This window comes from Notothenia rossii (assembly GCF_949606895.1).
Source record: "Notothenia rossii genome assembly, chromosome: 2".
Lineage (NCBI taxonomy): Eukaryota > Metazoa > Chordata > Actinopteri > Perciformes > Nototheniidae > Notothenia > Notothenia rossii.
Window position 1 is genome coordinate 12046757 of NC_136904.1, and position 12820 is coordinate 12059576.

Here is a 12820-nt window from a genome sequence, read left to right on the forward strand (position 1 = left end):
GATGCACAGGCTGATGGTGGGACAATGGAGAAGAAATGTAGAGAAGGGTATTTGGGTTGTGGGACAGTGATCAGAGTGGGAGCCCCTACAGCATGGCTCAGACATTTGAGAAAGGTTATGCTGTGTCAGGAGAACATAGGCCACCGCTTCTGCTCTGCTCCGTCACAAAGCTCATATTTCCTCTGTCCTCCTCTACTCCTGTCACCAGAGCAGCCATGCTAACGCACTCTTCATTGGTGGATATGTCATAGTAACCGGGAGAAAAACTGAATAAGGATGCCTTTATACACTGTTTTAGACCTTAGATAGAGCAGCTGGCATGTGATCACAGCTATTTGTTGACTATTGACACAACAGGCTAAACATTTTACCATCACGGTTACTCCGAGCAGATAATCATACTGTCATAACTTTGTTTTGAAGCAGGATATGACTGTTTGTAATATACACCCGTGGGGCAACAAAGTATTTAGTCAGCCACCAATTGTGCAAGTTCTCCCACTTAAAAAGATGCGAGAGGCCTGTAATTTTCATCCTAGGTATACCTCAACTATGAGAGACAGAATGAAAAAAAAATCCAGGAAATCACATTGTCTGATTTTTAAAGAATTTATTTGCAAATGATGGTGGAAAATAAGTATTTGGTCACCTACAAACAAACAAGATTTCTGGCTCTCACAGACCTGTAACTTCTTCCTTAAGAGCCTCCTCTGTCCTCCACTTGTTAACTGTATTAATGGCACCTGTTTGAACTCGTTATCAGTATAAAAGACACCTGTCCACAACCTCAAACTGTCACACTCCAAACTCCACTATGGCCAAGACCAAAGTGCTGTCAAAGGACACCAGAAACAAAATTGTAGACCTGCACCAGGCTGGGAAGACTGCATCTGCAATAGGTAAGCAGCTTGGTGTGAAGAAATCAACTGTGGGAGCAATTATTAGAAAATGGAAGACATACAAGACCACTGATAATCTCCCTTGATCTGGGGCTCCACGCAAGATCTCACCCCGTGGGGTCAAAATGATCACAAGAACGGTGAGCAAAAATCCCAGAACCACACGGGAGGACCTAGTCAATGACCTGCAGAGAGCTGGGACCAAAGTAACAAAGGCGACCATGAGTAACACACTACGCCGCCAGGGACTCAAATCCTGCAGTGCCAGACGTGTCCCCCTGCTTAAGCCAGTACATGTCCAGGCCCGTCTGAAGTTTGCTAGAGAGCATTTAGATGATCCAGAAGAGGATTGGGAGAATGTCATATGGTCAGATGAAACCAAAATATAACTTTTCAGTAAAAACTCAACTAGACGTGTTTGGAGGAGAAAGAATGCTGAGTTGCATCCAAAGAACACCATACCTACTGTGAAACATGGGGGTGGAAACATCATGCTTTGGGGCTGTTTTTCTGCAAAGGGACCAGGACGACTGATCCGTGTAAAGGAAAGAATGAATGGGGCCATGTATCGTGAGATTTTGAGTGACAACCTCCTTCCATCAGCAAGGGCATTGAAGATGAAACGTGGCTGGGTCTTTCAGCATGACAATGATCCCAAACACACCGCCCGGGCAACGAAGGAGTGGCTTCGTAAGAAGCATTTCAAGGTCCTGGAGTGGCCTAGCCAGTCTCCAGATCTCAACCCCATAGAAAATCTTTGGAGGGAGTTGAAAGTCTGTGTTGCCCAGCGACAGCCCCAAAACATCACTGCTCTAGAGGAGATCTGCATGGAGGAATGGGCCAAAATACCAGCAACAGTGTGTGAAAACCTTGTGAAGACTTACAGAAAACATTTGACCTCTGTCATTGCCAACAAAGGGTATATAACAAAGTATTGAGATGAACTTTTGTTATTGACCAAATACTTATTTTCCACCATCATTTGCAAATAAAGCCTTTAAAAATCAGACAATGTGATTTTCTGGATTTTCTTTTTCTCATTTTGTCTCTCATAGTTGAGGTATACCTAGGATGAAAATGACAGGCCTCTCTCATCTTTCTAAGTGGGAGAACTTGCACAATTGGTGGCTGACTAAATACTTTTTTGCCCCACTACATTATGTGCCTAAAGTCTATAGTCACTGAGTTTCTTAAGCTTGACAGTTACAAGTACAACTTAAAGTCGCTTTCGGTGACCTTTCAATATCACCATACCATAGGAAAATGTGTGTGCATAGATTTGAAACCAAAAAGCTGCATCTAGTTGGTTCAAACATCTTCAAAAATATCAGACACATGACCTTTCATCCCATAAATGCAGTGTTTCCTTTGAAATTGGTGCCAGTCTGTAAGGCAGTGAAGTGAAATGGCTCCACTGAAAGCCCTACTCAGATGTCTTTCATTCAGTCTGATCAGATTGGTCTGAACGTAGCCAGCACTTGACAGGCGTTTGGAAAGGGAAGAATTACGGGAGTCAGCCATGCTAGCTAAAACTTTACAAACTTTCCCTTGAGAACTATTTGTACTGTCAAAGATCTATCATGCCGTTTGGACTTGGATGTTTGCATGCTAGGAGCTTCTACCGTTTATGACGATTGAGCCAAGTAAAAGCTAAAGCCACTGCTGTGCCACAAAGAGCCTACAGTGGCCCACACTGTGCTAGAAATCAGTGTGTAGCATAGGCTGCTTCTTGGCCCATGACACAGCACTACAGCTGGACTTGATTTACTGACCCAGGCCTAACATGCACAGCTATAGACATAAAGACACACATGCATGGATTCGGTGAGAGTACAAACGCACACTCACACTCACACACAGGTGTGTAATTTACGTCTATACTGCCACGCTAGTAAACAAGTACACTCTGTAACTGCTACCAGATAACACACCTGGATGACACACATATAGCTTGTTCCGCCCTATAGTAGGCCTCTAGCGCCATGAATCATTAATTGTGTACACATTGTCAAGATGTCTCAAAGACATTCGGTTAAACATATTTAAAGGTTCAGTAAAGGTATCACAGAGTAAAATAAAGAGGTATTCTCAAATTAGCAAACGCCTACAAAATGTGTCAAACTATGACATAAGGAGATGAAACCATTTAGGTAAGACAGCATCAACCTGTGGATGAACCATCTTCTGAATGTGTTTTGGTAACATTTTATTATTGTACTGGAACATAATTAATCAATTATATAACCAGCATATTGGATATAAGAACATTTGGAAAAGGTTACAATTTGGGTTGATGCTAATGGTTCATGCCAGTGTTTACTAAATGTTTTCAGGGATAATCTGATCTAATGCACTCGGATGGACAGACACAGTTTCTCAGCGGAGAAGGCCATTGTTTTTTTTTATTTCTGAGTGCAGCTGTTCAAATATGATTGGGGACTACACAGTAAACAACTAGAAACAGACTAGGCATGGAGGAAAAACATACAATGCCAGCCCCTGTGGTGCACTACACATAAAACACACACACACACACACACACACACACACACACACACACACACACACACACACACACACACACACACACACACACACACACACACACACACACACACACACACACACACACACACACACACACACACACACACACACACACACACACACACACACACACACACACAGAGAGCAATTTAGTCACTGTCACTGACACACACTCTCATCCTGACCCACACAGAAGACTCACAAAGAAAGAAAAACCCCACAGTAAATGATTCAACCTTAGAGTCTTAACCTGACCTATTACCAGTGCTGTGTTTAAGGATAGGATTAATGTATGTGAGCTCTCCAGTGATTCACCGTCTGCTGGGGCTGAGCATGTTATTCACACATTTCACACCTATTATGCTGTCTCGGGCTACGAAGGGGGAACACCACATTTGAACCTTTTCAGATTGCTGTAACAGCCGCAAAGTTGAAAGAGAGGTTGTCTGGCTTGACCCTACACTGTAAAGTCACATAAATGACTAAAACTGATTTTGAAATGAGGCAAACCTTTTCTGTTAAGGCCTATTTCTTCATCACTGATTACATTTCATGCTCTCAGCTTTAAGCTTCAGGGCAATTTTTTTAAAGTAAATACTACAACCAAATTAGTTTTAAAGAAGAGACACCGGACTGAGAGCCAATGTCCTGTATCTTTGCCATGAACACGCCCCTTTAGGAGACTAACGCCAGGTCTGAATATATTACCTCCAATGGGAGAAGTGAACGTTAACCTGGATAAGCCGATCCTTTCTCCTTAGAGTCACCAAGTATATTTTGGACCCATTTTTCAGAAGTTATATATATTTCAAAAATTCTGAAACAAAAATGACGGGTGGACAAATCTGGAGAAAAAGACTGAGACCAATTTCTCATATTTGTCTATAACGCTTACTGTACATGAACTAACTTTCACAAACTCCCTATTTATCTTTGAAGAGCATCTTTTTAAACAACCAAACACATTTTCACTTTTTACTTTTAATACATCTTTTACAAAAGCCTTGTATGTTTCGGTTCAAAGGTCTAATCTACTCTCCCTCTTTGTGTTTGCTTTGGTTTTCTCTCCTCAGGACCTCCTCACTGCCTCCTCTGGACTGGCCGCTGCCGAGCCAGTTTGGCCAGTATGAATTGAAGATTGAAGTGCAACCCAAAGCCCACCACCGAGCGCACTACGAGACCGAGGGCAGCCGAGGAGCCGTCAAAGCTTCTTCCGGTGGCCACCCGATTGCCAAGGTAACATATTTGGACATTTTCCCACATGTTTGGTGCTCAGCAAAAACCCCAATCATTTTGTCATTTAACTCTGAAGCTGTAGACCAGGGATTCTCAACCTTTTTTGGGCCAGCGCCCCCCTGTCCATTATCCAGGTCTCTTACCGCCCCCCATCAAAAAAAGTAGACTTATTTTCTTCCCTGAATATTAATGTTGACTAATATTCTGTGTTATATCATTTAAAAAGCATGTCACTGAATGCCAAATAATAGATTTGATTTAACTGGGCAGTTGGAATATCATTATCATTAGTTTACCAGAGAGCAGAAAAGCCATGTGAATGTGTGTTAAACAAACTCAGACAAGAGCAGAGAATACAAACAGACTGCTACGGAACAGCAGCAATTTCACACATGTCCAGTGCAGAACAAACAGTAGGCTACAAAACTGTACATTAGGCCTACAGAACTAACAGGTCGGAAAGGTGTTGCATTTCGCCAAATTGCGTGGGGGGGAAGGTTAGTGTGAGCCCTGCGCTTGGTGGTTCTCCGCCAGTTTCTTCACTGCGGGTTGCAGAGAACTTAGTTTCAGTCGCAGTGCACCTGAGGCCGTCAAGTTCAAGCGATTTCAGCACCTGTGTGGGATCACGCTCCATCACAGTAGATATGACCTCTTTGATGGCAGGGAGTACCAACTTCTCTCCGATTGTGAACGGCTGCCCACATTTGGCTATCAGCAAAGAGATGTTATATGACGCTATTAGCCCGCTGTCAGTCTGGGTGGTCTTCCTATCGAAGAGACTGCTGATGGTGCTCCTACCATGTTTCTCTTTGAGGGCCCGGAAGAACGGACGCTCCTTATCTGCCTTATCCGGGTGGATCTTGGTAAGGTGCTCCTTTAAACGTGAGGGTTTCATTCCCTCATTGGAAAATACATGTTCGCAAAGTAAACACATTGGGAGTTGTGCATAGGAGACGGTATGAAGCCATAGCTAAGATATTCAATAGAGTACTGTCTGCATTTTATCTTTTTCGCGGCCATTTTGCTGATGTGATATGATTTTTGTTGTTTTATGATGCTAATATTTAGGGGGGGGGGTAGTGTCATGATATGGCGGCAAACGCTAGAGGGCTAGCTGGTGACATGACAAGACATCGTGCCGGGAGCGGACCGGAAGTCGTTGTAATTTTGAACAAACAGAGCTGTGTGGAGCAGCCTGGCTAGCCAGCTCTTCCATGTCGTAGCAGACATAGAAACGGGTATTATTTTCATAAACTGACCACTTAGTTCGAATCTGTTAGTGGAATTTGTCATATCAAAACATATCGAAATTTAACAAAGTAACACAGATTATTAACAGTCGCGATCCCAAAATTACAATGACTTCCGGTCCGCTCCCGGCTGCTTTTTGTAGGGTACGTTCGTAAATGCGCTCAGAGCGCTCCGAGCGTCCCCGTTCCACAGTCCAGAGCGCTGCGCTCTGAGCGCTCACAGCTGGGTGCTCTGGCGGAACAGACGGGTTGTCCGAGCGGACTGACCGTTCGTGCATTTACGAACGTACCCGTAATAACACTGCTGACAGCTGACCAATCGCAAGCAGAGTTGTGGTTTCCTATAGCAACAAAATATGCTGACAGCTGCTTTTTGTACAGGAAAAGACGCTGTGGCCAGCGTTTTTCATGACAAAAAGACATTATGCGTGAACGCCCCCCAAGAACACCTCAACGCCCCCCTTTCAAAAATATTGCTTCCAGCGCCCCCCGATGTTCTCTTAACGCCCCCTGGGGGGCGGTACCGCCCCCGTTGAGAACCAGTGCTGTAGACCATTACATAAATGTTAACAGGATTAACTGTGTAAACATTGCTCATACTATGCAGACAAATGACCAAATCTCTTTTCCAGAACATTACTTTTGGTTTTGTGCTCTATTAAACAAAAATACCAGCACTGATGTCTGCACCATACTGGGGATTACATTCCCCCCTGAGTTCATGGCTGATTTACTGTAAGTGTTAACATGATGCTAGCCATGCATTAGTTAAGTGAGACCCTTCTCACTGAGCACTTATCCAGCTCCGCTGCGTTAACCACACGGCAAAGACCTAAACTCTTGAGGCCTGCAGTGATGAAATAAAACATGAGAAGTCAACTGAAACGGACATATTTGATACATTTAGCAGCGGTTTCCTGGGAGACATATCCAGTTTGTTGGGATTGCCTTTTCTACTGCATGTGAGTGAATTATATTTTATCCTAACAGTGTATCATCTTTCATACTTAAAAAGCAGATAATTATATTTGAGTGATAAAACAAACATCGTCTGCTTCCACAGAAGTTGCAGTTAAGCACCTTTGTGATATTTGCAGATAGCTGTCACTAAGGCCACACGGAGACGAAACGAAAACGAACTGAAGTCGTTTTCAAAAAAGTATTCCGTTCACACGGAATCGGCTCAAGAAACGTGTCCGTCCACACGAAAACGCTCAAACGCTGGAGACGCTGTAGTACATATGCCGGGCCTGTGATTGGCGCTGTACTTCCGCCACAAAATACACCAAAAGCAGCGAAGAAGACCGATTATTATTATTATATTATATTGTTATTGTTGCTGATGGTTGTGGTAGAGGAGCTGTAGATTTTGCACAAAAATCTTTATCATGGTCAATAGCGTCTGGAGCACGAACGCAACCCTGTGATCCGCCATTGTTGTTGTTGTTGTTGTTGGCGAAACGCATCAGCAATGACGCGGGTGACGCGGGGATGAGCAGGAGAGGTGGGGAGAGGCGGGACTATGGCGGATTCAGGCTCATAACGGGATTCAACTGATATTGTCTCCGTGTGGACGGGGCCTTAAGACTTATGCTACATCATTGGACTTTGAATTAGTAATGATTCAGTCTTATCGCCCAATCATCAGTCAGCAGTTGTGAATAAGCATTATATTTTTGGTTTAATTTGACACATTAGCATATGTAGATTGCCCCAGTCAGTCAACCTGCAGACACACACACAGACAGAAAGCAGAGCCTCAGCTGTTGCCCAGTCCGCTGCTCTGACATTTGATATCACCTGCGAGAGTCCAGCTAAGCCCATAGAGCTACGGCTGCTAGAGAGAGAGAGAGAGAGAGAGAGAGAGAGACTTGACCATTGACCATTGTTGGGTTTCACAACAGCGGCTGATTTCAGACTGGCAGTTTGGTTCCCTGTCCAATAGGGTTGCCACGTAAAGTCCAATATTTAGCACCCTTTCATCTACTTTGTTAGAATTGCAGTGGCGTTTTAAGGATTTTATTTTTATTTGCTTTTAGTATTGTATATTATTGCATCCAAGTGCACCATTAAAGAATACAGATGCTTGAAAAGAACATTATTATCTCAATTGCAGGGACAAGAAACAAGCATTAGCTTTACTCTAAGCAATATATTCCATCTGTGGTGAGATAACAAAAATACATCTGAAACGAGGACAGATTTCGGTACAATTATTATTGTTTAGTTATTAGTTTACATTATTTGTTGCGGGCAGTGTGTGTTGTGTTGTTTGGGACTACAGAAGGGAACCAGCTGTGTTCTCAGGCTTTTTCAGTCTTTACTCATTATGCACTATTTACATAAGATATAATCATTTAAAATACCAAAACAATCCAAAGCTGTGGACACAATATTTCCTGAAACAACATGGAAGCCCAAATGCCTGCCATGTGTTGCTTTAGAAACTCTATGCCCTCATGCAGTCTCCTTGAAGGCCAATCATTAACTGTTTCAACCTCAGTTGCACCAAGATTCTATCCTGCCATATGTGACGATGCATAATTTAGCTGTCAAATGGTTTCAACCGAGCGTTTGCCACGCTTGCCCTCATTCCTCTTCCCCAGAGGGAATTGTTATAGCACTGCAGTCGGCTTAACCGTGTGTGAAAGCTGCAGACCCTCCTTTTCCTGTTTTAGGGTCATTTGTTTTATGTTATTATAGGAATTAGTTTGTGTTGGGCTAGATCTTGACCGAGATAAGAATCTAAAGCAGATCCAATAACGGTTAATCACATGTAAGGTCAAGCAGGGAAACTCAGATGATAAGCCTCGAGAAATTAAGTTTACTACCACTTTTAGTAGATGAGATGGTTTACTAAACCCTTTGTTCTTGATGGATAAATTGCCATACAATAAATCTTGTATTACATTTTTTATTATAGATGCCTTGACCTGTATACCCGTACTGTAAAGTTACAACAAGTGAGTGGTCACATCTTTTATCTTAAGCAGTTTGTTGCTACTACCAGTGCTGGGAATGAAAGATATTTGAAAATCACAACGACAAACTGCAATGTGTAGTCGCAGACAGAGAGTAGACAAAGAGAGAGCCCAAACAAACTACCTTTGCATATCACGAGCAGCGATTTGCAGAGCCATGTGAGAAGAAAGGATCGGGTGAATGAGTTCTGTGAGGGAGGACAGGGCAAGTGAGTTGAATTGCTCATAATTGTTGGGTTATATCTGAGGTTAAACAGATACTGCTCCACTCTTTCTAGTGTAGTTGCTGTTCATTATTTTATTACCTCAAAATATATATTTTGATGTCCTGCTGTAAATTGCTAACTAAGATTTTCAATATTGTTAATTCATAGTAGCTCCCTTATACTTTACAGAAAACCTAAAGCTCCAGTTACTTTTTACGATAGACTTACAATAAACCGCCTATGGGCACTTTTTGTAGTTTAGGCAATATAAAAAAACAGACAAACATAAAATGAACAGCCGGCTTGTGATAGAATCAGCTCTTGTCCAGCAGGTCTAACATTCAGTCTGTGTTTACTAAACACCCAGTCCTCTATTGTTGGTCTTCTTAGCCTTTTTTGATGCTCTGTCCAAGGTCATTTCCTTACCCTGTGAAGTCCTTTTTTTCACACAAAAAGCAATTTTGTGTTATGTATTCATGTTTGAGCAACAGAATAGCAATGTCTTTTGAGAGCTAGATACATGTAAATAAACAAAAACCTTCAACAAGGATAAACAACAGCAAAAGAATTGCATTATTGGAGGGAATGTCAGTCATTTGACCCAGTATATGTTGGACGTAGAAGGTTAGACCACCTGAAACCATTAACAAGCTCACACATATCATGTTCCCAGGTGCAATGTAGGTGTGAAGCCGGCTATTCCCCGAAGGCCCAGTGACACAGGTGTCGACGTGTGTGATCACAGCTTCTCTAACACAGAGTTCGAATACATAGATTGGACAGTTTGGACTATATTTCCGATAAGTCCAAAATTAGCAATTAGACGGGCAAAACATTGGGAAGGAGCCTTCCCTTGTTATAATGACAAACATTGATTTATATATGGTAGATAGAGATAGGTTACTGATACAGCAGCAGCTGCCCTTTCTAAATATTGTACTTCTGCCACTTCTCATTCCCCTCGGGTCTGGACTCTGGTGGTGTGATGTCACCAGATGACGGCATAGCTGCCATCTGGTGACATGGTGATGACTTCCTTTTGAGGCCACGCCGTTGCCTAGATCAATGCACCACTGAGCTGCTGTGTCAACAGAAAAAAAACCAGGCAGTGGTTGAAGAAGGAGCTGCGGGCTGGTGTTGTTCACATGTGTTTCAAATCAAATAAATGTTGTGTTGAACTGAAGAGTGAGTTACTATGATGTATTCTCAATGCTTTGCTAATGCTAAATCCTTCTTGTATTCATCATCAGGCTAGTAAGTAGTCTGTTGTTGGTCTTGAGTTACATTTGATTTCTTTCTCTAGCCTGTTTGAGGTTGGCAAAGACATTTGTGTTTTGGGATAATACAATATACATTTTGTGAAGGTGAAGCCCACGTAGCAGTTTTTATACATTTGTGAGTTTCTGAAGAAATGTATGGCTGAAAGCAAATAGAAACATGTTTGAAACCTTATATTTAATTTGTTCCATTCATCTAGAGATTCCACGTGGAGTTTGAAAGCTGGATGACAGTTCTGTGGCATCATGTGACCTGAACAAGTTTCCTCGTGTTCTGAATTCCCTAACTGGAATGCTCAAAAGTCTTTTTTTAAATATTTTTTTAAGTTTTGGAAAGTATACTGACTTAGTGGCCACGTTGCTGTCTAAATCATCTTTGTGGAGTTAAAACGGCATTGTGTCCATTGCTTGTCTGTCACAGAAAGCAGCTGCTTGGGATTATTGGAACCACACACTCCTTGCTTCTGCTTGCAGTGTCTTCCTGATTTGGAAGGACCTCATTAGTGGTGTCAGGCAGTCTCTGTTTGCAGTTTGGAGAGGTGTGTGTACTCTACTTTGAAGCTCAAACCACTCTCTCTAAACAGGTGAAGTACGGGCTTCAATTCCTGTCGCGCAGTAACATAATCTGGCATTAGCAAACAGACGAGTGAAGGTTTTGTTGAGAAACTCAAAGATGCTTCAATCCTGCCATGAAAGCACCAATACCTGGTTTTACAGTTTTCGGCCAACTATTGACTTTAATGGCTCCATCATCTCGAGGTGGAAGTCCCAGCAGGTGTTCTGATCAGATTCTGAGGCAACAGGCTTGTTGTCTTTGAGTTGTGTTTGTGGCCAAGTATTGAAATCTGATCATTTGTATAAAGTTAAGGTAACACTTTATATTAAGGTACACAAATTAACCATCAACTAGTTGTTAATTAACATGCATATTAGCAGTATAATGGCTCTTTATTAGGCATTATAAAACGGACAAGTCAAATCAAGCAATCTGATTGGTTCTTAGCCGTGATATACTGAGCGTATACCACGGGTAGAATTGTAAGTTACTTTTCACAACAAGTCAGTATCCCTCCGCGTCTGAGAAAAACAGTATACCCTTGGGCTGAAAAGCAAACTGCCTGCAGTTATAGTTATAGTTAGTTATAGCTGTGATATAATGAGCATATACCACGGCCTGTCGTGAGCTATTGCTTAATTATACAACACTTATTGATGCCTTATTCAACAAGTAATAAGCCATTAGTTGAGTTTTTCCTCAATAACCCTCTAATTAGTGCTTATTTATTGAAAGTAAGGAAGTTGTTGAACATGAGTTTTGGTCTTTATATGCCCTGCTCAATATAAACTCTGAAAATCATTAAATAGTTGCATTTAAGGGGTAGGGTTATGGTTTACAACTGATTTTGAAATGACTATAGAATGGTTTACAAAGATACTTTACATTAGTTACTTTAAAATGTTCTTCAACTTTCTGTTTTGTTATCTCCTAGTTTCATTATCCAGTGGCTGCAGCAGTAGTTACCCTTACCTCTCACCCAGTGGCTCTTATCCACATTTCTCAGGGAGAATGGCCGTGTGAATCTTTTCAGGGCGTCTGTGTAGAATTTAATGGCTCAGTTGAGAAGCAGTTTTAGGTCAGTGATTTCTAACCTGCGGTTTTGGGCCCCAGGCGCAGGATGTAGGGGTTTTAAAAAAAAATGTAGCCACAGAAAATAAGCAGCAAATTAGCCTCTGAGGAGATCCTTTTGCAGAGTCAGCAATATAACAATTTAGTTGAATTTACTTATTATTCTACTCAACAAGCTGGTGTTGTGAGCTGGTACTTGGTGTGACCATGTAAACATTTCTGTAACATTGAACAGAACAGAGTGACTAAGTGTGCATTACATTTAAGAGTAGTCATACCTTTTGATTCGAAATAACTGTAAATTGTGCTCTGACACAAGGCTGCAGAGTCTGACTTCTTTTGAAAATAAGAAAGGATTAAAAAAGTAGTGAGGGTGTGGACCAGCTGTTGATCGGGGATCTAAAGAGAGACGGGTGTTCTAAAGGGCAATGGTCAAAGCAGTCAGCTCCTTTTCTGTCTGTACGGTAGCCAGAAAAACAAAGGCCACAAAGCGTGACAGAGTTTACATTGAGTTGTTATGACAGACATGATTCATTGCTCGGGGGTTCTCTGAGGAATGCTTTGTGTTTCTTTGCAGAAGCTGACACTCAGAGCTAATGAAATCACAGTGTAGCTTTGTAAAGTAAGACCAATCACCACCTCTACAGAGACATGTTTTACAGAGTCAAGATACTGATACAGTGAGTGAAGCAGGTAGGATCCAAACGCGGATAACATTTGATAATACCTTTATTTCAAGGTCTAGAGTAAACTTGGAACAAACAAAACACTCTCCGGTGAACTAAGTCACGAACAAA

The 12820-nt window shown here is 42.0% G+C and overlaps 1 protein-coding gene across 1 annotated transcript in view; it reads left to right on the forward strand.

Annotated features, from left to right (window-relative positions):
• LOC307027971 (nuclear factor of activated T-cells, cytoplasmic 3-like) overlaps positions 1 to 11998 on the forward strand; it is a gene marked incomplete at its 3' end in the record, with an annotated part of 32859 nt that extends 20861 nt beyond the window's left edge. Inside the window, exons 3-4 of the mRNA XM_079662663.1 lie at positions 4520 to 4714; positions 11959 to 11998. Of these exons, the coding sequence (XP_079518789.1) occupies positions 4520 to 4714; positions 11959 to 11998 (235 nt within the window). The remainder of the gene's footprint in view (positions 1 to 4519; positions 4715 to 11958) is intronic.
• Positions 11999 to 12820: the final 822 nt, after the last annotated feature.